Source organism: Platalea leucorodia (assembly GCF_965183815.1).
Source record: "Platalea leucorodia genome assembly, chromosome: 2".
Classification (NCBI taxonomy): Eukaryota; Metazoa; Chordata; class Aves; order Pelecaniformes; family Threskiornithidae; genus Platalea; species Platalea leucorodia.
This window is the reverse complement of record NC_138824.1, coordinates 86,384,806-86,404,498: the sequence shown is the minus strand read 5'-3', so window position 1 is coordinate 86,404,498 and position 19,693 is coordinate 86,384,806. Positions and strand designations below refer to the sequence as shown.

At 43.4% G+C, this 19,693-nt stretch overlaps 1 protein-coding gene across 1 annotated transcript in view; it reads right to left on the bottom strand.

Moving 5' to 3' along the window:
• The window catches only part of SMS (spermine synthase), a 55,106-nt gene extending 35,652 nt beyond the window's left edge, over window positions 1–19,454 (bottom strand). Inside the window, exons 1-2 of the mRNA XM_082304750.1 lie at window positions 19,291–19,454; window positions 65–185 (exon numbers count right to left, since the gene is read on the bottom strand). Of these exons, the coding sequence (XP_082160876.1) occupies window positions 65–185; window positions 19,291–19,339 (170 nt within the window). The 5' untranslated portion in view covers window positions 19,340–19,454. The remainder of the gene's footprint in view (window positions 1–64; window positions 186–19,290) is intronic.
• Window positions 19,455–19,693: the final 239 nt, after the last annotated feature.

The window sequence follows — 19,693 nt, the reverse complement described above, 5'->3', positions numbered from 1 at the left end:
AAATATCTGTAAGGGAGGACAGAGGGGACATCAACTATAGGAAGAAAAAGGAAAATTCACTCACCTGCCATTTTTTTTGATGTAGGTTGCTAAATAACCATGGTCTTCCCAGTTATGAACTGTTTCTGTCATTCCCTGCTCCTGAAAAATGGGCTGTAGAGCTTTAAGAACAGCATTGCAATCAGCTGCAAGATTAAGAGAAAAAAATAATCAGTAAGGATTTTCCACTCAAATCAGTTCTGCCTTTTTTTTTTTTAAAGGCTGAACAGTTTTTGCTGGTAGCCTGGAATACTTTTAGAGTTCCACCTGAACAACAGCTTTCATGTACCTTCTCCCCTACCCCCGCTCCATCCCCAGAGATATTCCTCAAGGCACGGGGATCCAAACAATTTTCTTTTTAAATCAGTTTTTACCGCTGAGCCAAAGTGTTTATCTACAATGGATATAATAAGAGTACTTTTATTATGGCTACTATTGGTCACCTACTGTATCACAATCCAGGCAAGTCCTTACTCATGTAATTACTTTTTAAATCACTTTAAAACACACAAACAATCCCAGAAAGAAACCACAGCACTGAGAAGAAACTTAGTAGTTTCCCTGTCCTACAGCTCAACATTTTTTTCAAAGGCACTGAAAACCAGACGGGGCAAGCTATCATATCTACTCTGCCCTACAGAAATATCCATTTTCTAACATCCAGGACAGAGCAGGCCCCCAACTGAAATCTTCATGATGCCATGGAAAAGACCTCTCACTCAGAAGAACACAAAAATTCACTTGGAAGTGAAGTTACTCTGGTAATTATCTTCAAAAGTAAGCTGATGATTTGTCCATAAAGGTATTTTAGTCAGAATGTGTAGATTTCAGAAGCCTCAGGTTTGCTGTACACATTAGTTTTGTGCGTTTTTTTTTTTTTTAAGTAATCTTTATTACAACTGTTTCAGATGGTCCATTCAAACAAGTGTCTCAAAAACAAGTTACAAGTTTTGTCAGTTGATTTTGGAATTGACAAAGCAAGTTAGTGGAGGATGCTGGTAAAGCTGCACCCACCAGAATAGGAACAAAACTAGAAAGACTCATACTAGTAAAGTGTCAGTGAGGAGACCTAACAAACTATTAATCTACAGGCTGTCCCAGTGAGGCAAGTATCATCATTTTCACTTCACAAACACAAAATCAAGCCACTACAGTCATGCAATATGTCAATAATGTAACCAGAGTTTAGAGTCTATCAGAGAAGTCACCTGGCACAGCCACATTATGGAGGCACAGTTTATAACCGAATACTTCAGCACTGACACACTGTTCCCCCTGCCCTGACAAAGAGTTATTCCCAAGGTAATTATTTTGTTTTACACCTTGCCCCCAAATGCATATACCTTGGAAACCAAGTGTAGCCTGCAGACGTAATCAGCAATAGTTTCCAGGATGTTATGATTTGTACAAGCTTCAAACAAACAAAAAAATCTATACCAAGCAAACCACAAAGTTCAGCCATCTATCATCTCTACACAACTCCACAGCAGACTAAGCTGAAAACCCAATTACCCAAAAACTTATGTTTGCTCATCTCTAAAGCCTATTGCCCCTGTATGTTTTAACCAGACACACTGAAATAACAGATAAATAATTTACTTTAGTTTTCCTCAACACAAAGTCAAGAGCAAGCCAATTCCCCAATATCTTGCCAAAGATATTCAATAAAAGTGGAAAGGCCCTGCTTCTTACTGCTCACACTATCTGATCTTGAATGTACATTTGAGATATTTACTTTTCACCTTCTACACCTCACTCATTAACTCCCCATGTTGCAAATTACGGGTAAACAGAACCAACAAAAAATAAGTTCTGTTAGACAACAGCAAATGATTTAACTGCTGGCCCCTTCTCAGTCAGTAGCACCATTGATGATTTTTACCTTCATTGGTGAAACATGCTACACAGTCCACTATCACTATGAGGCTTTTTTCCTTCCCTACTCTCCTGTCAAAATCCACATCATTTGTACCAGTAAGTTTTTATACTCCCTATCCAGCATCAGTCAGGTACCACCAGGGCACAGACAATAATTAAGGCTCAGGGTACACAGTTTATCTGCCCAGTAACTGTGGTTACAGCAGTAATAAGTGTGCCAACTATCAAGCCAACATGTTTTTGGGACATCAAAAGCATAAGCGACATGGGGCCATAATTAGAGCCACAGTTCTTAAATTGGTTCCTGTCTCTGCAGCTTTCCACTGGGAAGGGAATTTTGCACTGCTCACTTTAAACTTGCAGCTTCTGACGTGCATCAGCACTCTTTTGGGGGAGGACAGGAGCAGCTGCTCCAAAGCCAGTATGTTCCCAGAGAACTTTTGTCACTTCAGACATGTGGTCCCCTCTTCTTGCTTGGCATCTGCTTCCTTGCCCCACTCCTTTACCTTCTCCCTCATCTTTTACAAAACCCATGCTCATTTCCTTCCCTTACCTATTTCTTAGGTCACCACCACCATGTTATAGAAGAACTCCATTTAATAATGGATACCATACCTTTCCAGACCAGCAAATTAGCACAAAACCCAAACTGAACTAGAACGCAACTAACTCCCAGACCACTTCACTTCTGCAGCTCCTGCAAGATACTGAAGTAGTAACACGGAGAACAGACTCTGGAAGAACTCAAGTGCTCATACCACATTTAGCTTATCTGCTTTCAACAGCTTCAAGGATTCCTGCTAGGTGTCTTGGCAAAGACTGCAAGACAAATCATCACTGATATTGTTCTGCTCCATGAACATACTAATCCCTCACAAGCTGCTCATCATTCAGCAGCAGATTTCTTTGCTAAGCAGCCAGGCACAAGCTTGATTGAGTTCTTCCCATTATGCAATTAACTTTAGAAAATTAAAACAACAACAACATGCTCTTTCATCAGGTCTCCTTTTGGTTATACCACACAAGATTTGCCTTGGAGGGCTAATTAATTCTCCAAAGTTGGAGACTTTTTTAAAATGTTTGAGGCATCAGTGGTTGCTTGAAGGCACCAGGAAGTTTCAGCAATCTCAGGATCTCGCACCCAAATCCACTTGCCACCACCACACTCCAAGCTCAGATATGCTATATCAAGCATTGATAAGCAAAAAGGACAATGGTGATTAGAACAGTAGGAACACCTCTGAATCTACATCAAAATGTTAATCCAAGTAGTCATTAATTTTCTTTGCTATTCAGGAACAAAGAAAACAAACTCTGGTTACCAAGCATGAAATACTGTTGTAAGTATTTGATAATTATTTGCCAGAAGGAATGAAAAGGCCCAGAGTTTCAACTCTAGAGAACAGAAACAAAAACACCGTATATAAGATTTCAGAGATACATTTTTCAAGAGAGTTAACACTCAGTTAAGCCAGACAGTTTTGGAACCCCAGCACACTTGAAGAGATGATTTGCAGCAGTTGCAGACATTCCTCTGAAATTTTAGTAGCAAAGAAGCCATTATTTGACAGTGATCTGTGAACATGAACGCAGGTCAAAGTCCACAGTTACTGTAAGCATCCAGTCTGGCCTCATGTATAACGCTGGCTAGTGTCAGCCAGATACTCCAACCCTGAGCTCAGTTATCTGCTATTGAGCCAGACCATCTCTAAAAATATTCTGGTTTAAGACCTCCTCATACCAGAGGATTGACAAAATCTTAGCAAGCTATGGGAACAGATTAGCTCTCATTTGAAAATATTCACCCCATTTCTAACGACAAGTTTTTCCTACTCTCATTTTGAATCATTTCCTCTAGCTAGTGGGAATGGAACATAACCAAAACAATAGGACACATCAAAGCACTGATATATCCTTCTGCATCTCTGATGTGTTTTTCCCTTGGTAGCTATACTTGCGATAGAGAAAGGCGAAGGGGAAAAAAATGAAATTAAGTGAACTGCTTCATGAATAATACATTAAAAGAGTTGGTGTAAATTAGAAGCCAAAACGCAGAATATGCTAACAGTAAATAGCAACCTGAATGACCGGCATATTGTTTCAGTTCAGAGCTGTTTAAATTAGTCATTTCAATATATTAAGTCATTGTGTTGTGCAAGTCTGAAATTCTCACACATGGGCACTCAGTATCTGTCAACTCCAATTCTTCAAAAACCTTACAGGAAAAGGACACATGCAGAGACGAGGTGGGAAGGTGTCAGGTACAAGTGATGAAGGGAACACATCGGAGAAAAAAAATTTCATTTCTAGCCAGGTGAGGTCCCAGCAGCAGTTCAAGAGAAGAGCAGCAGGAGGCTAGGCCTTCAACCTCCTGCAGCAGCAGCACACCTGACTTCTCTGGCACCAAGCCCACCGGAGTCAAGTCAGGCCACTCACAGTGCCTCCCCTCCACCACCACGTACTGGAAATACAGTAGCCAGGCTTACAGGAGTACAGGGGGTCCTCTCATTCACAGACTAATCCGAGTTTTTTTTCCAATGCCAACATTGTAACCCAATCTTAACCATGAAAAAACTCTAGAATTAGGGGTGTGCTGCAGAAGTGCTTAGTGAGCAAAATGTTCATGAATTTTTAAATCCAGAGCTGACAAGAAACTTTAGGCTCCAGTGCCTGTATTTCATATGTCCTAGATTTCCTTTAGCCACTAAAACAATGGAAAAATAATTTTAAAAAAGAGACACAGAAGTCACCAGAGTTTCTGGAAAGCCAACAGCCTCATCCTACTAGCTCCCCTTCTCCCCCATACACAAGAGTACAGAGCAGTACATAATAATTTGCAGATAACTGGTTATCATTTAGTCATCAACTCCTGCATAGCAATCTTTTTCTTAAAGCTTGAAGACTTAAGAAGAATTGTACTCCTTCTGTCCTGGTTAAAAGCATCTGCCTGCATGGAAAATGAGCGCAGAGCACACTAGTGTTTGAAACACTATTCAGAGAAGTTTCCACAGAAATGTCACAGGCTCAACGAAGAAGAGTTCAGAATGACAAGTGGCCTAAACTGGTCCTTTGCCTTCAACAATGACTACAAAATAAACCCACACCTCAAAAGAGCAAAAGGACCGCCTCCAAGCACATCCCAAATCCCCTGCTTTCATTATTCCCCAGGACAAAGCAGCCAGCTTTTGCTTGACATGTTAACAGATGCAAATGAAAAACAACTGGCTTCAGAAAAACACACCTCTGGGTATTAAGTTTAGAAGTCCCCTGTCAGAAACACCCCACACATAGGAAGAATCCTTTGTTTTGTCCTCGCCAGCTCTGTGAAAGCAGAAAACAGCAGGAAGCAGAAATCTATACTAAAATTATTCCTTTCAATCAATTTGCACCTGTGAGAGTCAACCTCATCATGTCGACTTATACACAAAAGTCAGCAAATCACACATAGCATGAGGCTTAAAAGAGGGGCAGCAGGTAGAAACAGTCATCTGCTGTTTACCCATCCATGAGAAAACAGATCATCAAGTTTCCCTGTGCACTTACTCCATTTCATTGCTCTGTATTACAGAAAGTTTTAAGAGTAGAAGGCTGCTTTTTCCTAAAGAGTTTCCACACAACATCCCCCACACTCCTACTCTGAGGACTTCCAGCTACATAGTGAATATAGGCAAATCAAGCTGTACTGTGGCACAACAGCAAATGCATGAACTTACCAGCACATCCATGTAATCACCACGGTCAATGTAAGTCACCCAGTGCATCTACGTGTCCTTTTGGAAATCACGGGTAAAACAATCATGAATCAGAATGAGCTCTCGAAGTATTAAAGACACCCAGCTACCAATGGGAGAAATCAACCTCATTCTTCCCCTGCACTACCACCACCTCTACATCAGTTTAGAATGCCAAGAGGAAGACACACAAAACACACCTACATGAGACAACAAATCTCTCTGCCCAACACCAGAAGTCTTTAATGCACTATTTGTAGCATTTCTGAAAGCACAATAGTTTTTCCCCTTATACCCAGCTAAATACTATACGTTCCTCTTGCAATGATCACTTCTCTCTTCCAATGTTCTGCATAAGTTAAATGCAGCCCACCTCTTCCCTCCCCACACACACTTTGCAGCTACCAGCCACCTTTCCCCAAAGCACACAGCTGACCAGGGACTGAACTCCCGAAGTTTTTCTGCGTTAATCAATGCCAAGCTAAAACTGCACTGCTATCACACAGATCACTCCCACCCTCTCTCATCCCTGTCTCTTCCTTTACATTCATGCCCCAGAGTCAACTTGGGGGGGGGGGGGGGGAGGGGGTAGGGGCATGGTGTGGGAAGCATTTGAAACCAACTTGCAACATGTATTATAAGAGCTAGTGCTGACATAAAAAGGAGTGAGAGCGAAGGATGAAAAACTGCTTAAGCCAATGATGTGACCATACCCCCTGAGCAAGCCTGTAGCTCACCTGAGGTCTGATTTTTCTATGTAAAGTCAGTTCTGTGTACATCCCTCTGGCACAGCCAAGTCAGGCAGCTGCCACAGAACAGCAGAGGTTGAACGGACCTCTGGAGATTGTCTCATCCAACCCCCTGCTCAGAGCAGGCTCAATGAGAGCAGGTTGCTTAAGGCTGCAAGCAGTCAGGTTTTGCTGTCTCCACAGACAGAGACTCCACTGCCTCTGTGGGTAACCTGTTCCAGTGTTCAGCCACCCTCACGATGAAAAGTGTTTTCTTATGCTCAGTTCAAGTTTCATGTGTTTCTGTTTGTGCCCACTGCCTCTTATCCTGCCATACAGGGCACCACTGAGGAAAGTCCAGCTCTGCCTTCTCTACTCCCATCAGTTTGTTTTTTTTTTTTTCAATATATATATTTTATTTGACATGGCATTTAGGGACATGGTTTAGTGGTGGACTTGGTAGTGTTAGGTTAAACAGCTGGACTCTATCTCAAGGGTCTTCTCCAACCTAAATGATTCTATATGGGCAAGATCCCCCTGAGCCTTCTCTACTTCAGGGTCAGCAGTCCTAGCTCATCCAGCCTCTCCTTGTATGACAGATGCTCCAGCCCTTTAATCACATTCATGGCCCTACACTGGGCCTACTCCAGTAATCACCAGCTCTCTTTTACTGGGGAGCCCAGCACTGGGCCCAGCATTCCAGATAGGCCTCACCAGGGCTGACTTGAGGGGAAGGATCACTAAGCCAAAAGCAAAGCTGTCCCTAGCCTGTACTTGTGCATGAGATCATTCTTCCCAGGTGCAAGACCTGACATTCCTTTTGGTTGAACTTCATTGGATTCCTGTAGGCCAGGAGCGCCTACAGTGCATCAGTCACTCCTCCCAGTTTTGTGTCATCTGTAAGCTTGCTGAGGATACACTCTGTCCCAATGCCCAGGGCATTAGAAGATATTAAAGTGCATGGACCCCACTATCTACCCCTCTACCACTGACTGGCCTCCAGGTGGACTTTTTGTTGCTGAACACAACCTCTTGGGCCCAGCAGCTCAGTTTTCAATCCACCTCATTGTGGATTTCTCTGCCCTGTGCTTCACCACTTTGTCCATGAAGATGTTATCGGAAAAGAAGTGTGGAAAGCCCTGCTAAAGTCTAGATAAACAGCAGCCACTACTCTTCCCTTCTCTATCACACCAGTCTTTTGACCCCAGAATGCTATCAGGTGGGTCAGGCTTGATCTCCCCATTGTAAATCCATGTCAGCTACACCCAAATGCTTTCTAGTCCTCAGCAGGTTTGAAAATAGTTTCCAAGATTATTTACTCCATCACTTTCCCAGGTATCAAGATAAAATTGACTGGCCTATAGTTCCCCAGATTTTTCTTCTTGCTCTTTTGAAGATAGGAGTGATACTGATTTCCCCCCCAGTTCCAGATTCTTTGCTCAGATGCACCAAGAGAATCATTGTACGGTCATATATCTACAAGGAACAAGGAACCTAGTCCTGGAAAAGGAGTACCACACACCTTCCATAATCTATACCTACCTTCATCCCTCATCTTCCCCACATGCAGGAATCTCCCAAAGTCAACCTGTCTTCCCTCTGCCACGCACCAGAATGAGGTCTGTGGAAGCACAGCTTCAGACAAAGGAATGCAAGGGGCAAAATGAAAAGCTATTTCAGTTTTCCTAAGACCACCTTGAAAAAGCTGAACTTCTTGCAGTTGCAAAAACACTACTATAACTTCACTAATAACGGTGACCAAAGTAACACAAGAGGTATAGGGGCTTTCACATAGCACTAGCACAAAAATGTATTTTCTAACACAGCTGAGAGTCATGTATCACCTTTAAGGAATAATAAATACCTTAAATCTTTATCCAGATCTCCAATGTTAAAGTAAAGAGAACAGAGCTACACAGCCACTTTTCCCTAGCCCTTCCTATACAACAATAAAAATTCAAGTTCAGGGTACACAACCAGCAAGTCATTACTTAAAATGCTAAGCAAGAATTCAGCCAAAAGCAACAGTATGGACAGTGAACAGGAATGGCTGCGCTTCAACTTCTGCAAGCAGTGCAAAGTGCATGTGTATACAAAATCAAAAACATCATTCCCAGAGATGCAGTCTGCTTACCTCCTGTTATTTAAAAGTCAGTAACATAAAATCACTTTTTCCCACTTCCTCCTCTGAGCTCCGAGAGAGATTTTTCTTCTTCAGTTCTTTCACAGAAGCAGGGCAAGATGCCCTAATCACCTTTAAGGGAAAACTCTACATAAAACCTTAAATTTTCAGCAACTATAGGTCTATCAGCTCCATCCACTTCCATAATGGAAAAAAATTACAAAGTTACTCCTTCGCCCCTCCTCTATTCAATTTCCAATATTAGAACAACCAAAAATTTAACTTACTGTACACATAAAACTAGAAGTGATCTTGTGTATTGAATACCCCATGTTGTTTTGTGAATCTGAAGTTCCTGAAGTTTTCTGTAACCTCAGCCTCAGTAAAAATACATTCCAACATCAGTGAGGTCTAAGCCTTATTGTTTGTGCTTCAAGGGGACATAGAATTCTAGTTACTGGATTACAATATTAAAAACATCTATTATCAAATTGCAGAATAATGGTATCGTCACATCTCAAAGTACCACCAGTAAGCACACACACAGAATAAGACTAATCTGAAACAGTGTTACACATAACAGCCATGATCTTAACTATAAGGTCAATTTTGTAAGGTATCTTATAATTTGAAATTCAACACAAGAACAGCAGGTTTGGCTCCACATTCAAGTAGAAGCAATGTGGCAGAACATTTTCATTGGCAGCATTTAAAAGCCAATATTCCATTTCCATCTAGTCTTTAAGACAAAAACCTCTTTTTGAAAAGGTTAAATAGTGAACTACTGCCACAAGGACGCATAATGCAGTTACAAGAATTGATAATTTCAGTACATGCAATCACAAAACACTACACCATGGAGTTTAATTAAATCAGTGAGAGCAGAACATAAGGTTCACTGGACTATATCACAGCATTCCCTCTCTTTACCTCAGTCTCCCATGACTTTTCAGTCAAACATCATTTAAATGAGGAAGTAAACAATGCTAACAAGGTTGGGCAGTTTTATTCCTCATCATGTAGGCTCTCCAGTACAAAAGCTTTCTTAAGAGACAGGAATCCTTGTATTAATGAGCTTTTGTTACTTTAACATGACCTCTGCTGCACATCAAACCTACAGCAGAAGCTGAGCACCGTTACTGTAAAAGAGATTCAAGTACACAATTACTTTTTTGTCATTCTTTCGCTAAGTGAATGCCACATTCCTAGCAGCATTGGTCATTCTATATCTATTCTAGTTTTGTGTTAATCACCATGCTGTTCAGTGCTTTTGGAATACAGCAGAGGCATGCAACCAGGTAGACGGTACAGCAGAGAGAAGCCCAGAGTAAAAGGGTAGAATGAAGAAACCAAGAAACAACACTGATTGTACCAGTTGCACAAAACACTTCTGTTTTACCCTCCTCCCTTTACCAGGATAGCAAGCCCTCAGGCGAGCCAAATTGCAAAGTAAGGCATCAAAATAAAACTATGTTCTCATGCTTTAATGTAAAGCTAGTCACCAAGCCAATATAAGTTACCTAAACAAATCATTTTCTTGCTTGAATAAAGCAAGCGCATTGCACATAGTAGGTAGACTAGCAAGTCTTTTCAAGCACAAATGAAGACTTATCACTGCAACATACATATTGAAATAACCAGAAGAAAGCATTTGCTACCAGTTTAGAGTTCATTCACACTTAAAGACTAACTTAAGATTAGTTGTGAACATGAAAGTGCTTATTAATAAATTTTATAACCAGGGGCCACTTTTTTCTGTCAGCCCACAGACTGACTTCCCTATTAATGTATTCTTGACTTCTGGGAGAAGATCAGAGACTTACTGAAGGCATTTTACATTTTAAGAGCACTCAGGAAGGATAAATCCTACTGACCAGTTGAGGATATAAGTCTATCCGGGGGACTGCTACAAATACAGCCACACACTTGTATACAGATTATTTTATTAAGTCATACAGACTGACTCAAAGAAGGCTTAAAACAATCTCTCAGAGTGAAGCAGCTCAGCTTTGTAATTAAACTTCTGTTACATGTAGTACTAAATGTAATCACTAGTCTCCAAAACTCTGCCACCCAGAATCTCTACCCACTTGTTAGGCAAGGAACACCAGCCAGAGTCCAGGAGGACAGCAGGTATACATGGCCTCTGCATTATGCCATGGTCCTGCAGAGGTACCTGTAGGAGCCAGGATGCACCATCCACAGAAGTCTCTCTGAAATTCTGTATAATGCAAAGAGATAAGCAATCAAACACAGACACTGGCCTACAGGAGAGCTCAATTATTACGAGCGTCATTAATGAAATACCCAGAGACAAGAAAATAAAACTTTCACTGGAACAGTGGCTGACAACAGCAGAGCCAGCAAAGTCAAGGTTAAAATACTTGCAGTGTGTCTGAATCTGAAACTACTTGAAAGGAAAGAAACCTTCCAGAACCTACCTTGATTTTATTTGCATAAATATTTTATTATCATCTGACATGATTGAGGAGTTACTTGGGAAATCAAGCACTGCAAGCAAACTTTTCCTGGCTTGTTTACTGCACAAATACAACATCCCTGCCTGTGGATTCATCAACATCTGAAGGCTCACTCCTGATGACTCCTGCATCACAACGCACTAGCAAACTTTAAAAAGAACCCACCATGGGGACCTGTAGAGGGTTTTTCCCTTGTTGCTTTTGGCAAGACTTTTAGAAGCCAACCATTGCTGCTGGGAGCACTCGAGGGACAATTTTCAGCTGGCTATTAGAGAAATGTTTTTCAGTTACACAGGGTGAGTCCTACAGAAACATTCCACAAGACAAAAAAAATAAGTTTAAAACACCAAGTATGCTAAATTCTGACAGCCAGGACAACCCTGGAGGAAAAGTTATTTAAGTACTGCCCCTTCAAAAACAAAGTCAGAAAGAGGAGAAAAGGAGCAAAGAACTGCCAGATTATTATAGTTTTCACAGTAATCACATGCAGAGTTAAAGAATGCTTAAAAAGTCTCTCCCATTCACTATGACATTTACAAATTATTTCTTTCTCCATTTTTGATAAAATATATGCCTTGTAAGTGGTTTTTCTATACCTGGCCTCTAATTGCAGCTCATTATGGTGCAACATCCTGTTACGGTTAACAACAACTTTTTAAATGCCAGTCTTCTGGAATGATGCACAACAGCTCACCAGAAGTCCTGTTACTCTCCAGTACCTCTAGAAGAAAAAACACTTACAGGCCTCCACAAGTAACAGTGGCTGGCATTCTGTAAGTCACACTGCTGTTTAATAATCACAAAAAAGTTTAGTTAAGAAAAAAAGCTTTCACCTTTTTTCCTTTCCCTAATTGCTACTTTACCCTGTAAGATTATAGGTTTCTCAACTTCATATAAAGTCACTGTTCTTTAACACAGAAGCAACGTTTGCTTATCTGGAGACAGACATGTGAAATATTTGTCATACCATTTTGGACAACCCACAAACAGTATCTTTTACTTTTTAAACATCCAAGTCTCAAAGCAGACTCTTCCAGACCTTCTGCTTCGTCAAATTTAATTTTACTGTGGAAAAACAGCATTTCATTAAATTTCTTGCAACACTTCATCCCAACAGATTATCAGAGCCGAGCAGCAGGCGAAGAGGTAAGACAAAGGCATGTGCAAACCGGCGTTCTCCTAAGTAAGTTTGGCATACCACCTTTACATAGAGTATTTATGCACTCAGAAAACTTACTTCATATGATGTGTAGCTTGAGCCTTAACATCAACAAATATGGTTTCAACACCTCAGCACCACTAACTTCATTTGTCTCTCCCAGTAATGCATAAACTGAAGTCCATCAACAGGCATACAAAGACCATTCACATTTTAAACATTATCACCTGTTGAAATATATGTAGCCCTTCCATCCAAGAGAGCAGTGAAAGAAAATGTACTTGGTAACAGAACTTCGGCATGCCCAAATAATATCAGCTCTCCTGTTTACTTACATCTCCCAAGACACTTTCATCACCTGGTACCTGACCATCTTCTAGAAGTGTATTAAGCAAAGAAATTAGTACTTGTCATAGGTACTTTTCTCCTTCCAAGGATTTTGCTATTAACAAAGCACAGTCAGAAAAGTGTACCTGAAATGAGAAATACGGATGTGTCAAAAGCAGTTATTTCCTGCAGGAAGCCAGAGCCTCACAGAAAACATCTTCCATGCTGTTAACCTTCACCTTTGCAGGTAACAGTTCCTTCATGTCTGAGCAAGCAGCCATTGAGTACTTGACAACATGCTGGAGATTCAGATAATTATATTTTCAGAGCATTCATAAAGCATTTTAGTCTTCCAAACCAGAAACCAACAAAGGCAGGGAAGGAGTTCACAGCAGTCCCTACTGCTAAAAATGGAAAGTTATTAATTCCTGTATAACATCTCCTGACAAGCCCCATTTGTGCTCTGACACACAGCAGGCCAATTCTTGGTCCAGGCCTGTCAGAACTAGACTGTGGAGACCTGCAGGGCTCAGCTTAAACAGCCCAGCCGAGAGCACAGGTTGAGCCCACACCACTCACAGAGGCTGCTAAGGGAGCACAACTACTACAGACCCATTCCTGAACTGCAGCTGCAAGCACACTTTTAGCCAAGGCTGATAAGAGAGCTGCAAGCTCCAGAGGCATTTACTTGAGATTTGTTTAATCTTTATTTACATGGTCTTCACATACAGATCATAGTCAAGGAGTCAGCAAATTTTGATAACATACCATAAATCAATACGGTAAAGAAGAGATAAGCATATCATCTGCATGTTATCACTGTAATCAGATGCTTCAGCACTTCAGACAACCCAATACTTGACAGAACCAGTCAAATTGAGCTACAAGGCTCAGACATGCCATCCCCCCCACAATATGTTCAAATATACTTAATGTGTTTTTACTGCTAACTGCAGCCAGCTCCAGCCATAGAAGCAGAATCTGCCTCATAAGAAAAACAAGTAGTTTTAGTACATTAGGCAACAAAAACACCTATTACAGAGAATATTAATTTTAAAATAACTCTATATAGAGCCAAGTGCTCGAAGGTTTTATTGATAGTTTTTCCATGTATAATCTTAGCAACTGCCAAACATGTAGTATTAGTTTAACCCTCTCTCTTTCATACACAAGATTCTGACTTACTTGTGGAAAAACTCTGCAAGAGACATCAAGTTTTCAATGCCAGTCACCTCCTCGTGCTTTCTCTGGTGTTTCCATGCTTCTTGCAGGATGAACCCTGAATCAACAGCTAGAACTGCTGATTATCTGCTTATTAAACCAAACCAGCACCAATTCCAATTTGTCTTGACTACAGCAGGATGCAGCTGAACACACACGAGCAGCTCAACTTGTGTAGAGTTTTCACAGGTAGAGGTTTACCAGAGATGGTAGGTTAAGAGCCAATACAGCACTCCACATAATCATTTAGTTCTCTTAAAACACTGTTTCTGGGAGACAGTCCCCTCAGAAAGCCTTTTTTTTAATTAGTCCCTAAAGCAAGGATACTCAACTACAAGGCTCCAAAGGGATGCCGAAATAAACAAAGCCTTGTCAACTCTTTCGCCCCTCCAAAAGTTTAGATCAGCACAACTGAGAACAAGCACATAGAATTGTGGTCCTGCTCTGTGAAAAGCATTAAGACTTCAATCCAAACCAAGAAAAGAATGAAAATATTAGCTTAACTGCATGCAATTCAAATATTTAACAATTTGATAGCCTAAATAAATGTTCTTTTAGTATTGAAGTTTTTAGTAGAGTAACTTAGAACATCTTATAATCAAGATTCTTTCAGAACACAATATGTATGACCAGTTAGTTATTACACTTTTAAGGATGTCAAACACTGGAGTCTATCATGCAGTATTATTAAACAGCTGTAAAAAAAAATGATGTGAGGGTTATTTAAATCTTTACACCCGACTGCATACTGAAGCTTCACCTGACAGCATTCCTGTCTGCTTAAAAATAGGCCTTAAGTCTATGATATAGGATTGCCAGTAGAGTTAATGGCACTTTCTTACATTGTAATGGATGCTTCAGCCGAGACATTTTACATATTTTTAATTAACTTGTAAAGCAGTTAGTGCCTCCCCTTGAAAAAACCTCTAAAAGAAAAATTTTGTAAATCAAGTTAGTCTCCAATAAGTACAATTATGCAGCAACACACTAACTGAAGTATAAAATAGTTTTTGCAAGTCAAATCCAATATACATGCTTCCAGTTAGACTTTTCTTTCACACATTAGTAAAGAATATCCCTTAATATATCATGTACATCCAACAACATTTAGACATAACCACTGTAGTCTTAGACATTTTTTATCTACGTGTATTCCTACTGATGACAGGCTTGATTTTCTCACCAAGATTTTCCTCACACAGTGTCAGAATTGAGCAGTGGACCCTGCAGCCAGGAATGAAGCCACTGACAGAGGGTCTAAAGAGGAGGCTCAGCCCACAAAAGGTCATTTCCTCTTCTTTCTATCTCTATGAAAACATTCATTTGAAGAAAAACAGACCATGTGCACACTCATGTCCACTTGTCCTTTTTCTTAAGAACCCAAGCATTGCCTTACCTGCACTACAGCCCTGGCATTCCCATTGTGTGCTAATTCACTGAAATAAATTCTTATGAAACTGTTGTGTAACTGTGTCAGCTTAGGTAATCAGTGCTCTCAACCACCAGCTCACTCATCTGTGCCCTGGCCCTGAATTTTGTGAGTGCAACTGTACTACAAACTGTATAATACCCCCCCCAATAATACCAAACAGTAAACTAAGACAGTTAAAAGTAATTTTCCAACAAGTTCCTACCCTTTCAATGCAACTTTCTGAGGCAAATAAACAAATCTCAGGAGAGTCTCCCTATTACCTCCCCCCTATTAAAGAAACTTGAAGAACATTAATCATTTCAATACTCAACAACCAAGAAAACTAAGCTTATATGACACATTTATGCATGGATGGAAACAGTCCCATGCATGAGCATATTTACAACATACAGTAATCTAAACCCAATTCTGTAAAGGTATAATGCATCAAGCATCTACATACTTCCATAATGAAGTCCTTAAACTAAATAACTTGAGGAGTCTCACATTCCTCATTTCTGATTGACTAACAAAAATCTCATTAGCCCAGAAGTGAAAGGCATGACTAAAGCCTTCTATGTCCCAATTAAGGAAGGCAAGCAATCTGTGTCCTTTTTCATAAATGTTAAAGCACTCTTCTTGTATTTTAGGATAGGGAACACTATGTTGTTTGTCTGCTGAAGTTGTCTGCTTATCTCAGGGGCCACAGATAAGCAAGATACTTCTGCTCAAACGACTGACCTCTACAGCTGCTACTTTAATCAACTCTTGATTAGACCATCACAGAAAGTCAGGTTGTGTTATCGAGCTATCAAAGACTCAGCCCTGCTTATATCCAACTGCCTTCTTTTAAAAAACTGATGGGATGCATAATTAGAGAAAGCATAGCTATGAAGACAGACAAAAGGGCCTTTTTTCTTTTGACTAGTTTGTAGATTTTGTAGCACATTAAAAGAATATTGAAAAGCTTGAAAAAAAACCTGACAGCTTTTAGTAGAGGTACACGCCTTCATTCATCTCATGCAGCCCCACTCCCAAGATAGTATTGTGTCATGCCCCACCCTCCCCCCCCCCATCTCAAACCAACACAAGAGGACTTGTTTTTTCCTCTAACTCCCTATACCCATGTTCTCATTGACATTGCTGGCATTTCTTAATACCTCCAACAACCATCAACCTTACAGAAGTGTAAGAAACACTACAAAATGCCTACTATTCCAGTTATCATTCTCAAGATCCTTGCCGAGTACACATTTGAATCCTGAAGAATGTATGTGACATGCACCACAGTTCAATATCCCAAGAGAACTGGATTGCCTGAAGAAAACCGGGCTGCTATTGAAGGGTTTTGGCACATGCCAAGCCAGTGGGAATGACCCACCAGAATCTACACCACTCTGCAGCACGAGCAGTTGCTAGCCAGTAGCTGCACAATTATTAACATGTGACAAACTCCCATCTTCCTAACGCAGAGCTGTGTCCTCCAGATCCTTTCACCGACATCCAAAGCCAGCCTCCCTCCTTTACTCCCTGAGAACACCAGAAGACTGAGGATGAAGACAAGCCACACACAGCAGAGCACATAAGAAACACAGAACCCGGAAAAACATTAACATCTCAGAAACACTATTGCATCCTTTATAGTCATGTTCAATCTTGATGCTGGACAATAAGAGTGAAGCCTTTCTTCCCTTCAGGAGAGCACTGGTTAGCTACTGTGTTAAACATGAACAGTGAGAACCATATTCTAATGATTTCAACCACATATAACAACTCTCATAGATAAGCAGATTCTTAGAAAAACAGACACATAACCAAGCACACTTATTGCAAGATGCATTGCAATGAAACACAAACTGTTGCACCAACTTGCTTTCATAGACTGAAGCCTTACTTTCCTACAAGCTGGCAAATTTAACAGTTATATTAATACCTACCAAAAATACATGTCAAAAATCGAGGACACAGCTAATGTTTTCAGGAGTAAGGAGCATGCATTTACCAAGAATTTAACAGATTCTGCATTCTCCAGAATACAAACAAAGATGCAACAGCTTCAGCTGAGACGTAGTGATAATGTTACCCTCACAAGATCAGAAGGTCCAAAACCACACATCTCATTTTACTATGTGCCATTTCTTGGCATTCCAGACCATTCAGAAGTTTTATTGTCCATGTAACTTACAGTAAAAACCCCAACTAGTTGATGACCCATGATTCAGCATTAAACTTTAACTCCTTTAACACAAACTACAAACATACATTCACCAATTTTTCCTCTATAGACAACTCTCTATGCTTTGGGCCACAAGCACTAGATGAGAAGAAAAACTCCACGTGAAAAGTACAAGCCAACTTCAGAGCTGTCATGGGTGGAAGAAAGTTCTTCACATCTCACTGAAGATATCTATTGTGCTGAAACGAACCTAAGAAGGTAAAAAGGCTTCTTCCCACCTTTGATCTACACAGCAACACTTCTACAGATGGTCCATCCCCCCTCCCCCATTTAGGCACATCCCTCTTGATTGGAGAAAGGTGCAAACTTGTCTTCAAAAGTAAAGGGAAATGGAATAGAAAACCTACCTGAAAGCAAGACAATACTTAAGATCATTACCACACTCTCTATTTAATTAATGGCATAGTTTTTATATCATAGAGCAGCTCAGATAACTGCAGCTTATTTTCAATACAGCTAGTCCTACTCCTTTCCCTGGTAATTCTGACTTTTCTGCAGAAGCCAGTTAAGAATGTAACCTGTCCATTATAGTTCAGGGAACTAAACAGGCAAAGAGGTCACTGCAGAGGCTGGGTGGTATCCAGGAAAATTGCTTTTAGATTGGTTTAGCTTTCTGATTCTGCTCATGCTAGATCAGTCAAGCACAAGGCGCAAGGAAAACGGCAGGACTACCACCTTCACCACTAGGTCTCCATTAGAGTGGAGAAGCTGCGCTATAAAAATCTCACTGTAAAATGGAAACTGGAAGACTTTCACCATGAAACAGGGTAGAGTATCCTGAAGCGCGGTGTTTGGGAACAACTCCGCTGATACCTTCGCCCTCCCTGCTCCTGGCTCTCCAAAACGCAAACGCAGCAAGGGCACGAAGGGCACAGCACACAGCAAGGCCCCTGGGGTCAGGAACCTCTCTCTCTCAAATCAAGCAATCGGGAGATTTTATGTGTAGACACGGGGAGCTGCCCCCGCACATCCCTCCCTCCAAAAAGGGAAATAAAAAGAAAGGGGGAGGACAGAAGGCCAGCCCGCCGGAGGCAGGGCCTGCCCCAGGGGAGCGGCAAGGCCAGCCCGAGCCGGCGGCCTTGCTCCGCATTCACCCGCGTCGCCACCCGCCTTTGGCGCCCATGGCAGCTCCCTGCCCCCCCCCCCCCCAACCTTTTCACCCATCTTGGCCGTTGAGAAACGTGGTGGCTTCCTCGGTTTCTGGCTCGAACGTGCCCCCTACAGATAACGAGGCAGCAAAGCTCTGAAATAGCCGGTGGCGCATCCCTCGCCGAGTTTCACCGCGATCGCTTCCCTCACGCTGTTGCGACGAGGTCGGGGAGGACCGAAGCGACAAGAGGCCCGCGCCTCGCTCTGCGGGGGTCACCAGCCCGGCGCGGCGCGAGGGCTGCGCTAACCGGGGCGCCGAGCCCAGGCGGGCTTCGCGGGGAGCCCCGGCCCGGCCGCTCGAAACGGCCAGGCCGGCCCTGCCCCCCTTCCCCCGGGCCCGCTTCATCCTGCCGCCGGCGGGGAAATCCCGCCCTGGCGATCGGCCGGGGCGGGGGCACCTGCATGGCCCCGCCGGCCCTGCACCGCCGCCTCGACCGAGCCGAGCTGCCCGCAGCGCCGGGCGGCCGCGCAGCACGGCGGGCTGAGGGCAGGAGGCCGCAGCGGGCCGCCCGCCTGGCCGGGGCGGGTAGGGCGGCATGGCGGCCCCGGGGAGCGCGGGGGCACCTGCCCGCCGGCAGAGGCGGATGCTGGGGCGGGGGGGGGACGACACGGCCGGGCCGGGCGCGACAGCGGGAGGCCCGGGGGGAGGGGGCGCCTGCGCCGGGCCTGGCGAGCGGGGGAGCCGCCGCGCCGCTTCCTCAACGGCGGCAGGGGCGAGGGGAGGCGGGGCGCGGCAGCCCGCCGAGGCGGTGGGGGGGGGGGGGAAAGCGGCGGGCCCCCTTCCCCGCCGCGGCGGGGGGGGAGGTTACCTGTGGCGCCGAGCAGGAAGTCGAGGGTGCTGTGCCGCGCTGCTGCCATAGTGAGGTAGAGCCCTGGGCCATGCCTGGATGAGGCGGCGGCGGCGCGGGGAGTGCGGCGGGGGAGCCTATATGCGCGCGGGGGCTGCAGCAGCGCCGCGGGGGTGGGCGCGCGCCGCGCGGGGCGGGGCCCGGCCGGCGGGGCGGGGCAATGGCGGCGGGGCTGGAGGGCGGCGGCCGCTGAGCGGCCCGGCGGCGGCCGGCGGCAGGGGAGCGGGGCCGGCGGCCGCGGGAGGAAGGGGCGCCACGCGTGGGGCGTGTGGCTGCGGGGGCCGGGGCCGCGATCCCGCTCCCCGGGAGCTCCGCGGGGCGGGGATCGCGGCCGCTGCGGCGCAACCGCCCCTGCCCGATGGCT